The sequence below is a fragment of the Hypanus sabinus genome, chromosome 11 (genome assembly GCF_030144855.1).
Source record: "Hypanus sabinus isolate sHypSab1 chromosome 11, sHypSab1.hap1, whole genome shotgun sequence".
NCBI classification, from domain to species: Eukaryota; Metazoa; Chordata; class Chondrichthyes; order Myliobatiformes; family Dasyatidae; genus Hypanus; species Hypanus sabinus.
Genome location: NC_082716.1, coordinates 54,344,048 through 54,368,138, shown reverse-complemented (window position 1 = coordinate 54,368,138; position 24,091 = coordinate 54,344,048). Strand labels below are relative to the sequence as shown.

The following is a 24,091-nucleotide window of genomic DNA, read 5'->3' as shown; positions in this document are numbered from 1 at the left end:
TGTGGTTACATTAGGCTTGGATATTTTATCATAAAAGAAAGTACAAGTTTCCCTCCCTTTAATAGAACTTGGCATGCTTACATCCTGTTCACCATCCCCACAACACATTCAGTACTGATGTTCTTGTGAACCAGACTGAGGTGGGAAGGACAGTCGTAGAAATTCTTTCTTGGGTGTCCTTGGGGTACATTTCTGCTGACCATGCAGAATAATATAAATCCAGGGAGATGTAAATTTTTCAAATAAAAGCAACATCTCTGGTTAAGGCTACCAGAGATGTATATACTTCTACAATATTGTATAGAAAATGATAAGGATCATATGGAAACATTCACATCAAGATTAAACTCTATTGCTGTCTTATCATTTTAGAGATGGGATAGTATTATTAGTCTAGTAGGCTACCAAAGTGAAGAATCATGACTAAAAAGGTAGCCTTGAGAAAGTAGATTTTAGTTGAACAATGAAGATTCTGGCAAAATCAAAGATAAAGGAATTTCACAGGTAACTGTGTTTGAGAAGTCAAGAGCTAGAGAGAGAAGATTAAATGTGAGACAATGAGAACAGAAGCCAGAGACTAGAATTCAGTTGCACGATTAGTTATTGAGGCAGAAGCTGTCAGCTTCAAGGTTAGCCATTTATATTTAGAAGTAGGCAAGTATAGTTTTTTTTCAAAAAAATGTGTGGAAATAAGAATTTCACTTACTTTTGTTAATTTATTTCTCCAGCATCCAGATGTGGAAACACCTGCCAAATAAATTAAGCTGTGAGTGTCCCTTGGAAGAAACAAAAAGAGATTAGAAAATTTTTGAATCAATTTAAATGCAGCCTCTCAAGGTGTTTTGATCTGATTGTAAAAATACAGTGAATAATATGTGTGCCTTTTTGAAATTGTGACTTTGAAAAATTGATATACAATGGTTTCCAGTTAATTGGGAGACTTTGGGACAAGTACATTTTGGTGCAGAAGTGGTTGCCCCAATAAGTTCGTTCATGAAAATAGTTTAAAAGATATATTAAAAAAAGACAAACTGAGTAACAAATTATGTATTTAAGTGAAATGCAGAACAAACTAGAACACTGCCCATACTATTACAGTACTATAAAACTCTATTAGTTCTTAATAGTTAATGACAGGAACTTGAGTAAATGCTGCCATGTTTTCTTTGCAAATGAGCAAAATCAGTGCAGATAATGAACTGCCTTCATACAATACTTTGGCCAATTGCCTCCTCCAAATCTTCATTTTTATTGAAACATTCAAAATAATAGCCTATACCTTCAAATTCTTTGTAGTTTCTAACTTGAAGAGGTGAAATCATTTAGTTTTCACTGGCATCTCCAAGCCACAAATGCTTGAAACTGCAGTTAGGAAAACATTTCTGAATTCTTAATGCTTATTTCTCACCAACTGTCGGTGACAATAATCACTGCTTTTTGAACACAAACACTTGCAATTGATGCTATTTAGGAAGTGTTCGCTCCTAAGCACAGTGTAGTGTAGTGTCCTACAGCAGCACAAAGTGCACGCGATGGTTGGTAATTAGAAATGTTCAGCCAAGTGCCCCCAAATAATTTTCTCCATTAGTTTTTGTTTTAAGAGTTGTCGCAGATAAGCAGCTGTTCTGATTAACTGATGGCCCAATTAACTGGAATCCACTGTATTAATTTACAATAAAATCTTTCAGAATTGTGGGGAAAAGATTTAAAACTACTATCTTAATGAAGACATATAGATAGCAATTACTGTTAATCTTTTGTCAGCAACTTAGAATAAATTAGAAGGATGATTACTTGCAAAATAATTTAATTCGATGTATGACTGGTGTAGCTGTATGGCACCTTTTTTGAAAAAAAGTTACCAGAGGATCATATTTTTTCAGTACGCCACTCTTTTTACCAAGTTTAGAAAATAATGTTCCCTGTAGAAGGGAGACTTGTTGAATTGTTAACAGATCCATGTGCTGTAGTCAGTGTTGACCAGGTTTTTGCCAAGGGCTGAGAAATTGTTTCTCAAATGATACTATTTTTACCGGCCTTAACCAGATCCTCTGGCACTATGTAAGAACTTGTATTGTCTTGGGCTATACCAGTTCACAATACACTTCACTTGTTGACATCCAGTCATCCTTATCCTACATAATGCTACCAATCTCTTCATTAAGCTCTACTGAGCTAATGACAGTTTTGTCTCAGTTGTAATCTAATTTTAGCAACACTTGGCAACTGTAGCTAGTGAATATGCTAGAAGCCATGTAACTTTGTCACAAAAAGGTAGCTGCTTTAAAATGAAGGAGCCATGGAAGCTCTCAAGGTACCTTGCATGAATGATGAGAAAGTTCATCTTGTAGTTGGCTACAACTGGAATGTTGAGGAACAGGAAGACCTCATCGTTTAAAAAGAACTGTAGGCTCTGAAAGGTAGTTTGAAGTGATTCATAACTAAAAGTGTTGAATCTTTGGGGATTGTCTTAAATCTCTGAGAGGGCTGAAATTTATTGAGACTGGAGATGTGTAGTTCCTGAGTATCATACCTACATTCAGTAATGAGCCCTTCTATCCTATATTCCCAGATTAACAATGTTACAAGATAGTGGCCCTTTGCAGAGCAAACAGTGTTTATCTAAACTTTCTTGGTTTATGAGTAGCCAATAGAAAATCTTTTTGAAGACATTACCGACATTACTGGAATAGACATTAGCTGAGAATAGCACCCACAGTTACGTGACACATTCCGGACTATGTCTTTTTAGAATGATCCAAAACTGTCAGGAAATAGTTGTATCATGTTTCACCCAATGAAAGTTTGATTTTCATCTGTAAAATGTTTGAAAAAAATCAACAATGTGTCCTCAGACTGTACAATTTTATTCAAATTAACATAGTATTAATTTCCTTATATTTAGTTTGACCTAGTTTTATATGAAACTAAAATACAGAATACAATTTTCAAATCAAAATGCTCTTCTTTAATGCAGATTATGATGTACAATAAATTTAACCCTTAAGTACCTGTATTTATTACACACACTCAACGAATGATTCAGGAAATAATGGAAGCTCTTAAGATCGGAAGTGTCACTCCACTCTTTAACAATAGAGGAAATGAAATTATAGGCCACTTAGCTTAACCTCAGTGGTTTGGAAAGTGTTGGAGTCTGTTATTAAGGTTGAGCTTTTGGGATACTTGGAGACTAATGATAAAATAAGTCAAAATCAGCGTGGCTTCTATGAAGGGAAATCTTGCCTGACAAATCTGTTCTTCAAGGAAGTAACAAGCAGGGTGGACAAAGGAGAGACAGTGGACATCATTTATTTAGATTTTCAGAAGGCATTTGATAAAGTGCCAAATATGAGGCAGCTTAACAAGATAAATTCCTCTGTCGTTCTAGTAAAGATACTGGCATGGATAGAGGAATGGCTGACAGGCAGGAAGCAGTGAGTGGGATTGAAGGGGCCCTTCCTGGTTGGCTGCGAGTAACTAGTGGTGTTCCTCAGGGGTCAGTATTGGGACCGCTACTTTCCACATTGGAACTGATGGCTTTGTGGTAAAGTTTGCAGATGATACAAAGATAGGTGGAGGGGGTGGTAGTGCTGAGGAAGCTGCAGGGCCTGGACAAATTGGAGGGATGGGCAAAAAGTAGCAGATGGAACACAGAGTTGGGAAATGTATGATAATGCACTTTGGTGAAAGATCAGTTGTGCAGACTTTATTGAGATGGGGAGAAGGTTCAAACATCAAAGGTGCAGAGGGCCTTAAGGAGTCCTCGTGCAAGACTCCCAGAAGGTTAATTTACAGGTTGAATTTGTGGTAAAGAAGGCAAATGCATTGTTGGCATTTATTTCAAGGAGATTAGAATATAAAAGCTAAGAGATAATGTTGAGTCTTCCTAAAACACTAGTCAGGTCACACTTAAAGTATTGTCAACAGTTTTGGTCTCCATATCTCAGAAAGGACATTGGTTATTGGAGAGAGTCTAGAGGAGGTTCACAAGAATGAATCTGGGAATGAAGGGGTCAACATATAAGGAGCATTTGGCCGCTTTGGGCCTGTAATCACTGGAATTTAGAAAAGTGTGGGGGTGGGTGGGTGGGGGAGAAATCTCATTGAAACCTGCCATATGTTGAAAGGACTAGATAGGGTGGATGTGGAGAGGATGTTTCCTCTGGTAGGGGTATCCAGAACTACAGGACACAGCCTCAAAATAAAGAGGCAATCCTTTAGAATAGAGGTAAGGAGGGATTTTTTTTTAGCCAGAGAGAAGGAATCTGGAGTGCTCTGCCACGGACTGCGATGGAGGCCAAGTCCATGAGTATATTTAAGACAGAAGTTGATCATTCCCTGATCAATCAGGGCATCAAAGGATATGGCGAGAAGGTAGGTGTGTGTGGTTGAGTGGGATCCATGATCAGCCATGATTGAATGGTGGAGCAAACTCAATGGGCTGAATGGCCTAATTCTGCTCCTATGTCTTATGGTCTTAGAGGGTCTTAAAATTGTCAAAATTCAAGTCTTAGATGTTGAAAATGGTCTCTTTTTATGCAATGCTACTAGAATGCTTTCAGCACTGATAAATGCATCAAGCATCTTGGCATCAATTACAATGCAATCAACAAAAAATTATACACAAACCCTTGATAGATTTGACTTCATTCAAAAGTGGGTATCCTTTGTCTAGATTCTAGAAGGACCAAGTGTGTCATTGTGTTACGAGTAAAATCCTGCCAGTTGCTGCATTTACACTTTAATTTTTGAGAGTTATGTGAAACCACGTATGAATTCCCACTTGCTTGGTGTGAGAAAGACCACCAAATATAGAACATAAAACATAGAATAGTCCAGCACATTACAGGCTCTTCGGCCCACAACGTTGTGCCGACCCTCAAACTCTGGCTCCCATATAACCCCCCCCCATCTTAAATTCCTCTATATACCTGTCTAGTAATCTCTTAAACTTCACTAGTGTATCTGCCTCCACCACTGACTCAGGCAGTGCATTCCACGCACCAACCACTCTCTGAGTAAAAAAACCTTCATCTATTATCCTCCTTGAACTTCCCTCCCCTTACCTTAAAACCATGTCCTCTTGTACTGAGCAGTGGTGCCCTGGGGAAGAGGCGCTGGCTATCCACTCTATCTATTCCTCTTAATATCTTGTACACCACTATCATGTCTCCTCTCATCCTCCTCTCCAAAGAGTAAAGCCCTAGCTCCCTTAATCTCTGGTCATAATCCATACTCTAAACCAGGCAGCATCCTGGTAAATCTCCTCTGTACCCTTTCCAATGCTTCCACATCCTTCCTATAGTGAGGCAACCAGAACTGGACACAGTACTCCAAGTGTGGCCTAACCAGAGTTTTATAGAGCTGCATCGTTACATCGTGTCTCTTAAACTCTATCCCTCGACTTATGAAAGCTAACACCCCATAAGCTTTCTTAACTACCCTATCTTCCTGTGAGGCAACTTTCAGACATCTGTGGACATGTAACCCCAGATCCCTCTGCTCCTCCACACTCCCAAGTATCCTGCCATTTACTTTGAACTCTGCCTTGGAGTTTGTCTTTCCAAAGTATACCACTTCACACTTCTCCTGGTTGAACTCCATCTGCCCTCCTCAGCCCACTTCTGCATCCTATCAATGTCTCTCTGCAATCTTCGACAATCCTCTACACTATCTACAACGCCACCAACCTTTGTGTTGTCTGCAAACTTGCTAACCCACCTTTCTACCCCACCCCCCCATTCAGGTTGTTAATAAAAATCACAAAAAGTAGAGGTCCCAGAACAGATCCTTGTGGGACACCACTAGTCACAACCCTCCAATCTGAATGTACTCCCTCCACCACAACCCTCTGCCTTCTGCAGGCAAGCCAATTCTGAATCCACCTGGCCAAACTTCCCTAGATCCCATGCCTTCTGACTTTCTGAATAAGCCTACCGTGTGGAACCTTGTCAAATGCCTTACTAAAATCCATGTAGATCACATCCACTGCACTACCCTCATCTGTATGCCTGGTCACCTCGAAGAACTCTATCAGGCTTGTTAGACACGATCTGCCCTTCACAAAGCCATGCTGACTGTCTCTAATCAGACCATGATTCTCTAAATGCACATAGATCCTATCTCTAAGAAACTTTTCCAACAGCTTTCCCACCATAGAGTAAGGCTCACTGGTCTATGATTATCTGGACTATCCCTACTGTCCTTTTCTGAACAAGGAGAAAACATTTGCCTCCCTCCAATCCTCCGGTACCATTCCCATGGACAATGAGGACATAAAGATCCTAGCCAGAGGCTCAGCAATCTCTTTCCTTGCCTCGTGGAGCAGCCTGAGGAATATTCCGTCAGGCCCCGGGGACTTACCTGTCCTAATGTATTTTAACAAGTCCCAACACCTCCTCTCCCTTAATATCAACATGCTCCAGAACATCATCCTCACTCATATTGTCCTCACCGTCATCAAGTTCCCTCTCATTAGTGAATACCAAAGAGTAGTATTCATTGAGGACCTCACTCACTTCCTCAGCCTCCAGGCACATCTTCCCACTTTTATCTCTAATCGGTCCTATCTTCACTCCTGTCATCCTTTTGTTCTTCACATAATTGAAGAATGCCTTGGGGTTTTGCTTTACCCTACTCGCCAAGGCCTTCTCATGACCCCTTCTTGCTATTCTCAGCCCCTTCTTAAGCTCCTTTCTTGCTACCCTATATTCCTCAATAGACCCACCTGATCCTTGCTTCCTAAACCTCATGTATGCTACCTTCTTCCACCTGACTAGATTTTCCACCTCACTTGTCACCCATGGTTCATTCACCCTACCATTCTTTATCTTCCTCACCGGGACAAATTTATCACTAACATCCTGCAAGAGATCCTTAAACATCGACCACATGTCCATAGTACATTTCCCTGCAAAAACATCATCCCAATTCACACCCGCAAGTTCTAGCCTTATAGCCTCATAATTCGCCCTTCCCCAATTAAAAATTTTCCTTTCCTCTCTGATTCTATCCTTTTCCATGATAATGCTGAAGGCCAGGGAGTGGTGATCACTGTCCCCCAGATGCTCACCCACCTGACCCGGTTCGTTACCTAATACTAGATCTAGTATGGCATTCTCCCTAGTCGGCCTGTCAACATACTGTGACAGAAATCCGTCCTGGACACACTTAACAAACTCTGCCCCATCCAAACCCTTGGAACTAATCAAGTGCCAATCAATATTAGGGAAGTTAAAGTCACCCATGATAACAACCCTGTTATTTTTGCACCTTTCCAAAATCTGCCTCCCAATCTGCTCCTCGGTATCTCTGCTGCTACCAGGCAGCCTATAGAATACCCCCAATAGAGTAACTGCTCCCTTCCTGTTCCTGACTTCCACCCATACTGACTCAGAAGAGGATACTGCTACATTACCCACCCTTTCTGTAGCTGTAATAGTATCCCTGACCAGTAATGCCACCCCTCCTCCCCCTTTCCCCCCTCTCTATCCCTTTTAAAGCATTGAAATCCAGGAATATTGAGCATCCATTCCTGCCCTGGTGCCAGCCAAGTCTCTGTAATAGCCGCTGCATCATAATTCCATTTCCATGTATGTATCCAAGCTCTCAGTTCATCACCTTTGTTCCTGATGCTTCTTGCATTGAAGTACGCACACTTTGGCCCTTCTATCTTACTACCTTTACACCCTTTATTCTGCTGCTCTTTCCTCAAAGCCTCTCTAAATATTAGATCTGGGTTTGCTCCTTGCACTTCTTTCACTGCTGTATTGCTCCGGGTCCCATCCTCCTTGCAAATTAGTTTAAACCCTCCCGACCCATGCTAGCAAACCTACCTGCAAGGATATTGCTCCCCCTCGAGTTCAGGTGCAACCCATCCAATCTGTACAGGTCCCACCTTCCCCAGAAGATCCCAATGATCCAAGAATCTAAAACCCTGCCCCCTGCACCAACTCAGCCACACATTCAACTGCCTTCTCCTCCAATTCTTACCATCACTATCACGTAGCACTGGCAGCAATCCTGAGAACGCCACCCTTGAGATCCTGTTCTTCAGCCTTCTGCCTAGTTCCTGAAACTGGCTCTTCAGGACCTCATCCCTCTTCCTGCCTATGTCGTTGGTACCAACAGGTATCGCGACTTCTGGTTGCTTTCCCTCTCATACCAGGGTGTCATGCACCCGGTCAGAGACATCCCTGACCCTGGGACCTGGGAGGCAACAGACCACGCAGGTGTCCTTTTCACGTCTGCTCGCCTGACTATAGAGTCCCCAACGATGACAGCTCTCCTCTTCTCTGTCCCATCCTTCTGCACCACAGGGTCAGACTCAGTGCCAGAGGCCCTGCCACCATGGCTCACACCTGGTTGGTTGTCCCTGCCAACAGTATCCAGGACGGTAAACTTATTATTCAGGGGAATGGCTACAGGGGTACTCTGCACTACCTGTCTACTCACCTTCACTTTCCCCCCTCTGTTACCCAACAACCTGCTTCCGGCAGCCTAAGTGTGACTACCTCCTTGTAGCTCTCATCTATGATTGCCTCATTGTCCCTTATGAGTCGAAGGTCATTCAGCTGCTGCTCCAGATTCCTCACATGGTCTTCCAGATTGCCCAGCCGCAAGCACTTCTGGCAGATGTGACTCTGCAGGAGAGGGGAGTTCCCTCAAGACTGCCTCGTCTCACAGGAGAGGCACATCACCATCTCAGGAGGCATTGTAAAGGCTAACTGGGTACAAGCTCGTCCTCCACCTCTTCTCGTCGAAGCCTCTCGAGTCAAAGCCTCAAAGCTCCACTCCTTCACGGGCCCACTCACTCACTGGTCGCTTTCCACAATTGGATGCAAAGATAGTCTGGAAACTACTGGTGGTGAGCTTGTATCAATGGTTGGGAAGTTGTGGGAGAAGTCATTTCACTAAGTTTTTTGTTTTGGGAGGCAAATAAGGCAAATATTCTCAAACAAATCTGTTTCACGTTTGCAAACTAACTCTACTTTCACAAACATTGTTTTGATGTCTTCCTCTGAATGACAGAAAAGATACAGTAATTGTCTTTTCAGGTGAGAGGAGTGGGAAGATGCAATTCATTGAATATACATGAGTAACAAAGTCTGCTTAGCAATTTAACCTTTGACATCTCTTTAAGAGAGGCAATCAACTGAAAAGAGAATGAATTTTAAGTGAAAGTTATGTGAAAAAATGATGGGAGACTGCCCAGCAGAAGCAGGGAAAGAAACATGGAATAGGTTAATCTTTCATAGGACACATATAACACATTTTGAATCGGATCAAAAACAAACAAATCTCACACAGGAGCAACTCCAAAAGATGCCCTATGCTCTGCTCAGAGTGGAAGTTTTAAATGAGTAATCTGACATCCGTCTATGTACAATAATACTACAGATTTATTTGCCTTCCAAAACAAAAAACTTAGTGAAATGACTTCTCCAACAACTTCCCAACCATTGATACAAGCTCACCACCAGTAGTTCCCAGACTATTTTTGCATCCGTTTTTGAATAAGAATATTTTTGAATATTAGTTAGCCCCAGGTCTTCTGACTAATTAAGATGCAAAAAGAACAAGATCACTATTGGATCCCCAACAATCTCCTCCCTTGCTTTTGTTAGAGTCCTGAAACACTAATGAGTAAACATGAGGAAATCTGCAGATGCTGGAAATTCAAACAACACACACAAAATGCTGGTGGAACACAGCAGGCCAGGCAGCATCTATAAGGAGAAGCACTGTCGACGTTTCGGGCCGAGACCCTTCATCAGGACTAACTGAAAGGAAAGATAGTAAGGGATTTGAAAGTAGTGGGGGGAAGGGGAAATGCAAAATGATAGGAGAAGACCAGAGGGGGTGGGATGAAGCTAAGAGCTGAAAAGGTGATAGGCGAAAGTGATACAGAGCTGGAGAAGGGAAAGGATCATGGGACGGGCGGCCTCGGGAGAAAGAAAGAGGGGGGGGGGAGCACCAGAGGGAGATGGAGTACAGGCAGGGTGATGGGCAGAGAGAGAGAAACAAAACAAACAACTAAATATGTCAGGGATGGGGTAAGAAGGGGAGGAGGGGCATTAACGGAAGTTAGAGAAATCAATGTTCATGCCATCAGGTTGGAGGCTACCCAGTCAGTATATAAGGTGTTGTTCCTCCAACCTGAGTGTGGATTCACCTTGACAGTAGAGGAGGCCATGGATAGACATATCAGAGTTCCAATATTTGTAACACCTCCTTTCCGATACAGACATGCATCAGAATACCAGCATATGCCTCCCTTAACCTCTCCAGCCTTCCTGTTCTTCTTCTTCTGGTGAATGCCAATGAGGAGTATTTTTTTAGTAACTCATTATGTCATCTGGTTACACAAATATTTGCCCTTCATGACACCTATGCTGCCAATTCAACAGTATTTTCCCTTGACTTCACAAAAGGCCCCCATGCCTAGATCAGTTGAACTCAGCATAAACTCAAGCATTTTATGTATGTTGCTCTGGATTTCCAGCATCTACGCAAACTCTTATGTTTATGGAACTAGTCTGAATTCTCAGTCAATGGCTGGAAATTTCTGCACTACTGAGAGATCCACTGTTCAAATATCCGCAATATTTTGTCTTTGCTTCTGTTCTGTGCACTGCTTGTCATAGAGTACTCAATTGAGGAACTATTATAAAAGTGACGTGCTATTTAAAATACATTGCTGAAGCAGGTACCAGCCTACAGTTGAGAACAAAATCCTGTTAAATCACTTCTTTTTCACCATCTTGCAATTTACCTGCTTTCTTCAGAGATCCCATCCCATACCGATGTGCCATCTCTTCCTGCATACCTTCCTGACAGCTATTGCCCCCACTGTCATCACTACACCCTCATGTCCCAGATTCAAATCTCTGGGCGTCCCATCGCCAAGGCTCTCATGTTCTACAGCCAGAGGTTCCACAAGGTTCTTCTGCCGCAGCCCTTTCTACTCATTGTCACACTGACCAACAAATATGGTCATAGGCAAAGACATTTCACTCTTTTGAGTTTTGAGTTTTCAAACAGTCACGAGTAACAAAAAACATTCACCACACAATTACCCTTTAATTGCTGAGTAAGGAAAGGTCACAAAATACCCTTTAGAATGATCAGCACTTTTCTATTAAAAAGTTGTTTTACATAACTGCTATGTCATTTTAGTTAGAACCATACAATTCACATAAATCATGAATAGGAGAAATGGAGATCATTAATCTACCTAGTAAAACATTATTCAGTCAAGTTTACTTTAGAAAACATTCCTAGAAAATGGCCAAATCACTGATCATTGGGAAGATACTGTAGAAGTTTCTGTTTGTAAAATGTCTATTACACTTTGTTTACCTTAGTTATGCATTACTATTACAGTAAATTTTGGAAACATGAAGTACTGAAGTTATGAGGGAAAGATTTGGGCAACGTCTTTGGTTAAAACTATGCCTCATTGCGTATCATTTTAAAAATGACAACCATTTTGTTTTAAACTCAAGAGAAAACAAGGCATTGGAATCCCTTGTTCATAAGTCTACTATTAAGATCAAGTGTGGTCTAAATAACAGATCTTAACAAAAAGGTAAAATTCAGATTTATCATGATACTACCCAAGTCTGAGGTCCTTCAATTGAAACAACAGGTTAACACTTGGTTGAGAATGGACTGTTTCTATACTTGAGAACCCTAGAAAGGGAATATCTGTAAAAGATCAGAACATAGAGGTGTGTGTACAAGTTGGCAGTTGAGTCAGAAATTGTGTCAATATTTTAAAATAGATTGGATTAATGGATGGGAAAAGGGATTAAATGCACTTAAAAGTGCTTTGGTCTGATGAAATGACTACCTTTCTATTATAATTTCCATTATTTATTTTGTGTCAAGGCTGCATCATTGACAACAATCTGGCAAGATTGCTTTTTACACAGGGGCTTGAAATCCTGAACCTAGGCATGGAAATCCAGAAAGAGAAAAAAGCATCAAAGATGGATCATGTGAAAATAGAAAGTGAAGAGATTTGCAGCAAAAGTAATGAAATTTAAGTTTTGTATGAGTGTGTGTGAAACTACACCAGTAGAAGTGACATCTATATTATGGACAGGTTACATTCCTAGAAAAGGGTCTGTATTGTGACTTCCCATAATGCAAAGCCAAATTATCTCTGCATTCATTAAGTGCGATGAATAATCACTTTATAGAGGCCTGAGGGGCTTAGTATTAACTTTAGCTTTCTAGCACAGTAGCATGACCTTTCCAAAGAGTCAGAGTTGTTTTTGAAGAAGTTAAATTTCCCACTAATGTTTCTTGCTCAGCTTCTTATTGTAAAGAAGGAAACAGCGAAGTCTTGTAAAACAGGGAAGACTTGCAGTGAAGTCTTACATTGTTTAATCTGTATAAAGCAATGGGGCTATGTTAATTGTTTTGCTTCAAATGAGACAACACCGGCTATGTTATTAGCACCAGAATGACTGAGTTCAAGGAAGCACGCATACCAAGCCTATTTCATCATTTAGCACATCGAACATGGTAACAGCTTATCAATCAATAGTTGGGATATTTGTGTACTCAGTGAGTCAGCCCTCAAAGCATTAATTTTGGGTCTCTGGGCTCTCTGTCTCCAGAAGCTTTTAGGCCATCTGTGTGAATTATTTTCTCCAAGAAAAGGTATTTGAAAAACATCACACAGATAATGTCAACTAGTAGCAAAGCATTATGAATGTTAGGAAGACTTGCTAGAAATGACAAGGAGTATGACAGAAAGATGAGGTGACAGGAAGAAAAAACTAGAATTCATTCCTCAACCTGCAACGGATGACTCACTCATCCGTGACTTGTTGGTGTGGTCTTTTAGTTCATAAGATTTATACTGTACCTGTGTTGGGAAATCCTTTGTAGTTTATAAATGTTTTGTAACTTGGAAATCTTTTATAAATCAGAAATCCTCTGCGAGCATTAAATGTGTGTTAAAAACTGTTGGTCTAAAATAAAACATGTATCATTAAAAATAAAATAAACTATGGTTAAACTACTTTGTTAGCTTGAAGTATCTACTCCTTGATGAGGGGTGGAACCCACCACTCAGTTAGTGGATATTGGCAGCTAGACCTCATTACAGAGACTGGACAGGGAAGTAAACTAGTCAGGGAACTAACCTTGAAAGACTAGGTTGATACAGTCTCTCTATAATGAGAGAATCTGCATCAGCTGGAAAAGTGGCAGGTGGATTTTAATGCAGACAAGTTCAAGGTGTTGCACTTCAATAGGAACAGCCAGGGTAGGTCTTACATAGTGAGTGGTAAGGCACTGAGGAGTGTGGTAGAACAAAGGGATCTGGGGATACAGGTCTATAATTCACTGAGAGTGGTGTTACAGGGAGATAGGGCCATAAATCAGCATAAGCATAACGGCCTTCATAAATCAATGTATTGAGTACTGGAGATGGGATGTTATGTTGACATTGTGCAAGATGTAGGTGAGGTCTAATTTGGAGTATTGTGTGCAGTTTTGGTCACCTACCTACAGAAAAGATGTAAATGAGGTTGTAAGAGTACAGAGAAAATTTACAAGGATGTCGGGTCTAAAGGAACTGAGTTAAAAGGAAAGCTGGAATAGCTTAGGACTTTATTCTTTACAACATAGAAGATTGAGAGGAGATTTGATAGAGGTGTACAGAATTATGAGGTGTATAGATAGGTAAATACAAGCAGGCTTCTTGCACTGAGGTTGGGTGGAACTACAACCAAAGGTTACAGGTTAATGGTGAAAGAAGAACATGGGGAAATCTTCTTCACTCAAAAGGTCCTGAAAGTGTGGAATGCTAGCACAAGTGGAGCATGCGAGCTCGATTTCAACAGTTAAGAAGGTTTTGGATAGGTACATTGATGGTAGGGTATGGAGGCCTATGGTCCCGGTGCAGGTTGATGGGAGTAGGCTGCTTAAATGGTTTCAGCATGGACTCAATGGGCTGAAGGGCCTTTCCTGTGCTGTACTTTTCTCTGACTCTACTTGTAGATAGCTACATCAGATAGGGCTTAAAATCTCCTTTAAGTTCAGTGCTTTGCAGACAGTGAACCCAATACCATCACACAAGAAGCAGGAATTTTAAAATGTTTCATGTTCTTCCCCAACCACATACATGAATTCTATGGGAGTAAAATTTCTTATGTATCTTGAGTATTTGCATAGTTTTATGAATTCTGTTAAGGTGAATTTATGTTATCTGAATGGCAGTAATGCATGGTCACCTATACAGCAATCTAGAAAGTCAGGCAAGAAGGGTTCCGATAGGAATCAAACAGGAAAAGGTGCAGTTTGGACTTGCTTTTAGAAGGGTAGTTATGGGAACCTATGCAAGTAGAGAATGTTTTAATATATGAGGACATGTTCAGCCAGGTGAAAGAACGTGTTGGCTTGGCTTCTGTTCAAAATAGTAGAGAAAGTCCTTCAGATCCTCAAATGTGGGATGGGGGTGTAAAGGCCCATGGTAATGATGACTTATTTGGGACAAGAGAATTGGAAAGGGTCAAAATGGCAGAGGACTTCTTACTTCAGAGATGCAGATTGAAAAGGACTGGACTGGGGAGAAAGAATGGAATCAAGAAAAGAAGAAAGTTCTATGGGGAAAAATCAGGCTGAAACAACGGGTTGACTCACTCGTGGATCTTGGGCAGGAGGTGCAATTATACTGAGTAAGTTGGGGAACTTCAAGGCTGGAAGAAGTGGAGGAAAAATTGCCTATGTAAATGAGGTCTATGACTACCTGTGAGACAGTGACCTGATGTTCAGTAGGTGGTCAGGTCCAGTAGGAGGTGTTGTGCTGCACATTAGAGCTGGTGTTTGGCCTTTACCATATAGAGATCAGTTCACCAAAGTGTAATAATAGCACCCTTACTCATGAGCTTGGCAATGATACTGGGCATATTCCGTCAACTGAGAGCTACAAGTTCAGAAAGGGGTAGCTTAGACACAGAAGGAATTGGAAAAGTCCAGATGATCAATATCCTATGAACAGCTAAAATAGGTCTGGAGAGGGCTGGAGGCCAGAATGAGATGATCTAAATAAATCTGTGATTCTTCACAGAAAGAGAAAAGATCTACATTTTAGGGTGAAAACTCCTGGCCAAAGAAATGAATACAAGATAGAGATGGCAGTAAAACAGATTCACATCAAATCAGGGTAGAATTCACGATGATAGGAACATAGACAAATGAAGTTGTAGCCTCTTCTGGGGTCAGTCTGCTTGGGATCAGAAAGGGGAATATCAGCAGGGATAGTGTAATAACACAGGATATAAAATGTGGTCAGTGATGGGGTTTGAGTCATAGACTCACCTATGCTGATACCACTATAATTAATCTCATTGGCCTGCAAATACCATATCCCTCTTAATTGTTTTTCTGTTTAGTTTCTCGATGTATTGTTCTAGAAATCCTATCAAAACGCATTCTGTAAACTCATCATTGGCATTACTTCTGCAAACTTAGTTTGTCTAGTCTGTAATGTTATGTCCATAGCCCCCTCCTTTGTGAGAATCGCAAGATCACCGGTGGGTTGGGTCAAGGGGCCCAGGAAATGAGAATGGGATGTGCAAAATGCCTCGTTTCCCCGATGATGTAAAGCTACGGGACATGGCCATTGTCTCCGCAAGACCAAGTTGTGTATTGAGTACTGTACTATTCATTGAAGCCCCTCAGGGGATGACCAGAGTGGGCTGGTTGAGGGATTGCATCATCCCAACCTGATTGACATCGGAGACCCCGTGAGGAAGTATAAAAGAGGGTCTGGGGAACAACCCCTTCATATGCACCAGAAGAAACAAGTGACCACGTAACAGCAGGAAGTCATCTGAAGGAAGCCACGTGCGTTCGATTCCGTGGCTGGAATTGGTGGCTGGAACCACGGAAAACAGCTTTTAGCTAACAACGGGGAAGCCCGCTCCCCTGACTCAATGGATCGGCATCATAAAAGACTTGGGCAAGTTTAAACCACATCGTTTTTAAACCCAACAACGCTGCAGCTTGAGCGAACTGATAGTGACTGTTATCTTTCCATCGGACAGTACATTATCCCCTAGACAACGATAGAACGACTTCTTATTGATTATTATTATACCCGCGCGCTAGATTTAGTATTGACGACGTATATTATCTGTATGTTTGCATTAATCTTATTTTTGTGCCCTTTATCAATAAATACTTTTAAAAATAGTACCATCAGACTTCAACGGACCTCTCTATCTTTGCTGGTAAGTGATCCAGTTATGGGAATTCGTAACAGTAAGAAGATTAAAGCTCTATACAATTACTGTATTAACCCTGTTACCTGCTCCTTTAATGTCCTCTTTTGTATTCCGTCCAACAATATGATTACTAGAGTGCCTAAAAATTATTCCCACTAATGTTTCCTGTTCTTTATAATTTCTTAGTGCTATCAATAATGTTTCAACATGCCAATATTCTAAGTTAAGGCTCTTATTTTCTAGAGTTTGCCTCATCCACGATTATCAGGTCTACCTCAGATTCAGATTCAGTTTCTTGTCATTTTAAAACCACAAATGCAATGCAGTTAAAAAATGAGACAACGTTCCTCCAGAATGAAATGACAAAAGCACATGACAAAACAGACCACACCAGAAAATCCACACGGCGCTTGGCAATCCCCAATCCAGAGTCTGGAGAGGCTGCTGCGTATCAACATCGCGCTACCATCTTAGCGCATTACTCGGAAAGGAGCTCCAAATACACCAGACAAAACAAGACCAAAAACTAAAGTTACAAGACCTGCACAAAACCACATAGTCACAACATATAGTTACAACAGTGCAAACAATAGCATAATTGATTAAAAAAAAACAGACCATGGGCACAGTAAAAACAGTCCAAAGACGTTAAAAGACTGTAAGTTTGAAAGAAACCACCACACAGTTTCCAGAAGTCCTCAGGGTCCCGATAGACCCATCGTCCCATGCCGGCGGCAGAAGGGAATACCCCCGCTGTGGACTTCCATGGCGCCGCCTGACTCAGCCTCGCAGACACGGCACACAATGAAAGCTATTTTTTTTTGTGTGAAGTAGTCAAACACACTGGAATAGTTAGTTCTCAAAAAGAGTAGCATGTAACCAGAGATCAGCAACGAGATTCAATCAAAACATATTTCAACTTTATCAAGGCCACTTTTTTATAGATACTGTATGCACTTTCCATTTGGCAAGCTCCTCTTGAATGGTACTTGATCAATGTTGCCTTGATTAAATTGCTGCTTCTCCCTTTAAAATTTTATTATCATCTCGACAGTTAGCTCAGACTTCATTCCTGTTGGATAGAGTAAAATCCAAAGATCCTCCAAAAGCAATTTAAAGTTCATCTTTAATTATGGCTCCAATTTATAGAAATGCTGAATTAAATAAAAATGCAGCCTTCCTGTCTGCTTTCTTTCTGCACGACTTGTACCTCTCATGAACTAATAGATTCCAGGAAATTCACAGAAGCACTAGCAAATTAAATATCAAGTCACGTGAAGAGATATTGGAACAGGGTTACAAGCTCCCTAAGTTTTAAGGAGCAACTAACAGGAAGGGCACAGTGGGGAAAGAGGGCAAGGAAGGTGAACTGTTCAACAAAGGAGTGCCTGACTTGGTATTTAGACTGCTGTGTCTTCACTGATAGCACTCTTACAATCAGACAGAAATGGACGGACATGGAGATTTCTGGCTAGTGATGGTTATAGTAACAAGGACGGATTTGAATACAAGGTTAAGAATTTAAGGGTGTTGCTCAATTGAGTGATAAATGATCATGGTAATGATGCCCATCCACACTAATTCCATTTATCCACATTAGGCCCATATTCCTCTATAACATTTCTATCCATTTACCTATCCATACGTCTTTTAAATGTTATAATGGTATGGACCTCTACCATCCCATCAAAGATCGTTAAAATTACTCTCCTCTCACCTGTGCTTTCTAGTTCTAGACTTCCCTGCCCTGGGAGAAAGATTCTGACTAGCTATTTGCCCCATATAACCCCACGAGCCTCTACAAGCTCTCCTCTCAGCTTCTAGTTAACGTTCTAGTTAACATCTATTGATATTATGAAGCGGAGCTGCGGAACACAGCTTTTCATTCCCTTTCACTCACAGAGCACCTTATAGGCTGATTATTAAGATGAGTTACTAGCATAAAATATAAATATGTCAGAGGCCTGAAGGTATATTTACAGCCAGCAATAGATTAAATAGACATGGGTAGCTTTTGTTTGGGAGTGAAAGGGAACTAATATTCAGAAGAAATACTTATGTCAATAACAATGTGATATTAATGATGACAGTAAAGAAATTTATTTGTTCAGTTTCTTTCAGTCATTCACCAAGTGTTCCCTTCCATTGCTTCAGTGGAATAGTTATGAAAATATAAGAAATGGGATTTCACCCTTAGGCCAATTATGCTCTTCTTTCATAATTTAATATGGACACTTTAAAATCACTTCTCACCACAATAAATTCACATTCAATTATCCTTTTTGTCAAAAGAGCAAATAACTGAGTTGGTAAATCCTCTAATTTTGGAGAGGCTACATTGAGGTGGCCTAAACTTAGCTCTGCGAGACAAGTGTCTTTTCTTTTCCCTCAAGATATCCTTATTGCAGTCAAGAGATTGCTTTCTCCACACTGAAAATCTGCTTTAGAGAGATGTCACTCTCTACGGTCTTATTTAGCTCAGTTTTGATTTTGATTGATGTGCAAATAACTCACATTCTGAATCTGTTTAAGGATTCTTAATTTTTTCCCTCCCAGTTATCATTAGCTTAGATTCAGCACCTCCCTTTTTCATCCTTTATTCTTAAACCTATCTGCTTACGGAATCAATCCTGCTCTCTCATCACTTGAAAGGAATTTTTCATTTTGCTTTTGTGGTAGAGTGTTTTGCAATTTCTAGTCATCACAAGGATTTTCTGTCTTATTTTTGGTACTTGTATATAGATTTGTGAATTCTTGGAGAAAATATTTCTTCTTGTTTCAGTGCTTGTCTACAAAATAATTGTCTGATTTCTTAATTCAGGCAGAAAAATATCATAATGCTTTCCCAGTCTACTCATTAAACAGATACAGATTTATGGTTCTGAGGAAAATGCCAGTGATAATAAACCTGATTCTGATTCTGAATGCATAGTTGACAATGCATCACAGAGGATACATTTAAGGCAGAGGTTGATAGATCGTTGATTTGTCAGAGCATGAAGGGATATGGAGAGAAGGCAGGAGACTGGGAAAATGGATCAATGCGAGGGAACTCAGTGGACTAAATGGCCTAATTCTGCTCCTATATCCTATGGTCTTATTATGGTAGAAGCCAATACTGTCTTCAACAATGGCTTGAATAACTGTGCCCCCCCCCAACTGGAGATGCCCCTCCCAACCCCAGGTTTTGTTACATGTTGTCCTGCCTCTCCTGTCACCCAGCAAAACATAAACTAAACCATGAATATGGACCTAATTCTGTTAATCAGAATAGACAAGTTAACTACCATTTTCTCCTTCAGCTGTTTTTTATTGCAGTCAAGAAGGTATATTGATAACGTTACTGGATTTCTAGGAATTGATTGTGTTGAAAATACTAGATTTTATATTTTAAGATCAGGGTATGAAATTGGTAAACTTAAAAATATTTTATTTCATTCATTGACAATGGTTTCTGTTGTGTTCTATAACTACAAAGCAAAAGATAAAAGATTTTTATGAAAGAGGAAAGTAAACTAGCAATATTCAACTGTGTAATGAACAGAGGTGAGCAAAAGCAAAGTATCACACGTGCCAAAAATCTGAAAAATACAGATTCTGGACATCTTCAGCAAGAAGAGCAACATCTGCAGAGAGAAATAGAATTAACATTTTGTGTTGTCGACCTTTGATGAGAATAAATCCAAACAGATGGCTGACTAATGTGATTTTCTGATTTATTTGACTTGGCGGATTTCTCATCCAAGATAGAAAACAGATCATCACAAACGTCAGGTTCCTTCATCATGACCAATTAATCCTTTAAAAATATTTGGAGCTGAATATTGCATAAATGGCAGTTATTTTCCATTGATGTTTCTCATGTAGTTTGGAAGAAAACGTTGAAGTCAATGCCACTATGCTTTTAAATATCCAACAGAGATACATAACCATGGTATGAACCTCATGATAATCAGAGCCAACTTTAGTGTAAGGAATGGAGTTTATATTTTCTTCCCCACTCTGAATAAGAATTTCAAATTCTGATAGCCCTGTTCACTAAAAAGTTCATCAGGTGATATATTATAGGAAAACAGATTGATGAACACTTCCAGATTTTGAAGCCACTACCGTCCAAGTAAAATATTAGAACATAATAAAATAGATGGAGAAAGGAAATGATATAGAAGAATATAAGAACATCAGAAATAGGAGCAGGAGTAGGCCATCCGGCCCATCAAGCCTGCTCCACCATTCAATAAGATCATGACTGATCCGTCCGTAAACTCAGCTCCATCTACCTGCCTTTTCCTCATAACCCTTAATTCCCTTACTATGTAAAAACCTATCTAACTTTTTCTTAAATATATTTAGTGAAGAAGCCTCATCTGCTTCCCTGGGCAGAGAATTCCACAGATTCACCACTCTCTGGGAAAAACAGATTCTCCTCATCTCTGTCCTAAATCTCCGCTGAATCTTGAGGCAATGTCCCCTAGTTCTAGTGTCACCTAATAATGGAAGCAACTTTCCTACTTCTATCTTATCTATCCCTCTCAAACTATAGCCCAAGACCAGATACAACCTCCCACCTCCCAAGGTAAATTATTTTTAGATGCTCTATGTAAATCAAGCAAATTTATTGTATGTGATTTTGCTGTTCTTTTCTCTGTTTGGGCCCAAAATATAGGTAGTATTAAGAGCTCAGGAAAATATTAGATTCCTTAGTATATCTGATAATTTCCAAAGTATGCTTGCATCTCCATTGCTAATAATGTTATTTAATTTCATGGCTTTTAGATTATGTGACCAACGATGTAAAGGACAAAATACAGCACATCTCTGTATTGTGACCGAGCTAATCTGAGTACTCCACAGACTATGTTTGGAGGTCTAATGTTTGTAGACTAAGTAGTCTAGTGTGAACACCAATTGGGTTTTGACACAGTGAGCAGGTTTAATTTACAGTGTTATAAACGAAACTATTAAAGTCCAAGTATAGTTATTGGAACCTTGGAGTTCATTTTACCAAGGTCTGCTCTACGAACAAACAAAATGCTGCCCATGTTTCTTAATTACAATGAAAAACTGTCTTTTCTTAATACTAATCTGTGTATTGATTTAACAATTACCAAATACGATTTCATTATCTTTAAGATAGACCACCCGTCTATTGATACAAAGCCTATAGGATTAGTTCTTTTGCAGGATAAATTGGAAGAGATTCTTTCAAATTTATGCCTATTTATCCCAAATCTGCGTACAGTCACATTTTCTGCAGTCCTTATTAGAGAGAGAGTTTAAAAATAAACATCAGTATGTCTGATGTCTAAGTAAATAGCTAATCCAAGAACTAGATACATTCCAGAGACACCAGGGGGACACAAATGTGGTGACTCTGATCCAATAAGTTTACCAACTTTGCTATCTTCCTTCCATTTTACTAAGCATAATCACCTTCCCTATTCTTCACCTTCATTTTATACTTATGATATACTGTATTAGCTACTACTTGAATTAGTAGGCTTCATTCCCCTAGGGTGAATGGTTGCTTCTTGCTGTACCTGGGATTCTAATACCACAGTTTACATGAGTCGATCCATCACCATTATCTCTTTCATTGAAGTCCAACTTTCACACCTGTACAATTCTGCCAGGAACAAGTTTTCTCAATGTTCTCTATCAGCAGGTCAGCAGCATCTAACGGAAAAAATAACAGTCTGCTGTGGTCTCTAGGACGATGACATTTTCCACAAACTTTACTGGGTCATTATTGATTTCAAGTTCACTTACTGTTCCAAATGAAATAACACTTGTATCCTAGATGTCTAAATACAGACAAAAATTTAAATCATCTCCTGTGCTGCTGATTATTAATGGTTGATTGAAATCACAATAAACAATTAGACCTCGTGGCAAATACCAATCCTTAGCAGGATAATTCCTGCTTCAAGAACAGTCTATGTTTGCTGAACAACTTGTGCCCTAGACTGTACTCAATTTGTACTGTTTACCTACTCATCATTCTCCCAGCAACCCTTCTATCAGTTTCTGCTAATATTCTTGTCGTGTGAATGAGGTCAATACAGATATACAAATAGGCTTTTGGGAAATAGGTGACGAATGTTTGATAGTTGCTGCCGGACTGTAGGAATCTTCTACCCTGTGGAAATTCTGTTCGTGACCACATTTCTGACTTGCAAGCCGACTGGGTTACAAATGGAATATTGCCATAAGCTGGGGAGGACCTGCACTGTACAACCTTCCTCAAAGCAGCACGATTATTTTAAATTTTAAAGTCCTAAACGATGCTTACAAGCAAAATTTCTAAGTGTATTTAAAAATTATAATTACACAACCAAATCATTTTACAAAGCATATAAAAGCCCATCACATCTACAGATCCAGTCTCTACATGGCTCGTTGATCAACAACTGGCGGAGTATATAATCAGCAAGTTTTTTGTGAGTGGACAGCACTTGTACAGCCATGTCAAGAGAATGCACAATGTTCATTCACATCGTTGACTTTGAGAACACAGAATATGCACTTCAAGAGAACTAGAATATAAAAGCAAGCGTGTAATCCTGAGGCTTTATAAGACATTGGCCAGACCACATTTGGAATATGTGAGCAGTTTTGGGCCCCGCATCCAAAGTAGGGTGTGCTGGCATTGGTGAGGACACAGGAGAGTTTTAGGAGAATAATCCAGGGAATGAAAGGATTAATGTATGAGGAGCATTTGATGGTTCTGGGCTTGTACTTGCTAGAGTTTAGTAGGATGAAGGAGGTCCCATTGAAATGCACTGATTATTGAAAGGCCTGGATAGAGTGGAAGGAGAGGATGTTTGCAGTAGGACGAGAGGCCACAGCCTCAGAATAACAGTAACAGAAATGAGGAGAAATTTCTTTAGCCAGAGGCTGGTGAAGCCATTACCACAGACAGCTGTGGGGGCCAAGTCAGTGGGTATATTTAAAGCAGAGGTTGATGGGTTCTTGATTATTACGTGTGTCAAAGGTTACAGGGAGAAGGCAAGAGAACAGGGTTGAGAAGGGAAAAATTAGTCAACCATGATCTAATGGCAGAGCAAACTCACTGGGCCAAATGACCTAATTCTGCTCCTACGTCCTACCCTCTTATTGATTGGATTCGTGCTATGACTCGGACAGCACATCATTCACATTGTTCAGAGAGTAGACAGTACTTGCATGGCCAGGTACTGTGTCACATGTTAACTTGAAGAACACAAAATGTTCATCCAGCAGAATGGACGATTTCATGGCAACAAAAGTCAGAGAGCATAGGAATTACACGGCTGCATCATCAAATAACCTGCAAAGGTTTTTAAAAATAACAGTACTTTGTAAAGGTATTCAGCCCCCAACCCATTGTTCACTAAGTGAGTATTACAATCAGGGATTGTGATCAGTTTAACCAAGAATTGTTAGTTGTGAATCATATGCTCATTTTTCAATAGAGTCAAAAAAACAGGGAAAATTATAAAGCATGAAAAACTAAAAATTCAAAAACTAATTATGTCAACAGCTCAAAAGTATTCATCCCCCTTTGCTCAGTACTTAGTTGAACCCCTCTCACAGCTATTACAGCCAGTAATCTTTTTGGATAAATCTCCCACATCTTTGCACAACATGATGGAGTAATATTTGCTCATTCTTCTTTCTAAAATTGCTCAATCTGTGCCAGGTTAATAGAGGAGCGGGGGTGGACAGGAATCTTAAAGTCGGGACTCTGACATGGGCCACTCAAGGACATCAATTTTCTTCATGTGAAGCCACTCTATGGTTGCTCTGGCAGTGTGCTCTGGGTCACTGTCCTGCTGAAAGATGAACTCGCCCCCCACCCA

General features: G+C 40.2%; 1 protein-coding gene across 1 annotated transcript in view; it reads left to right on the top strand.

Annotated features, from left to right (window-relative positions):
• Positions 1-13,040, top strand: part of LOC132401968 (cystathionine gamma-lyase-like) — a 63,323-nt gene extending 50,283 nt beyond the window's left edge. The window contains exon 12 of the mRNA XM_059984347.1: positions 729-13,040. Coding sequence (XP_059840330.1) covers positions 729-758 — 30 coding nt within the window. The 3' untranslated portion in view covers positions 759-13,040. The remainder of the gene's footprint in view (positions 1-728) is intronic.
• Positions 13,041-24,091: the final 11,051 nt, after the last annotated feature.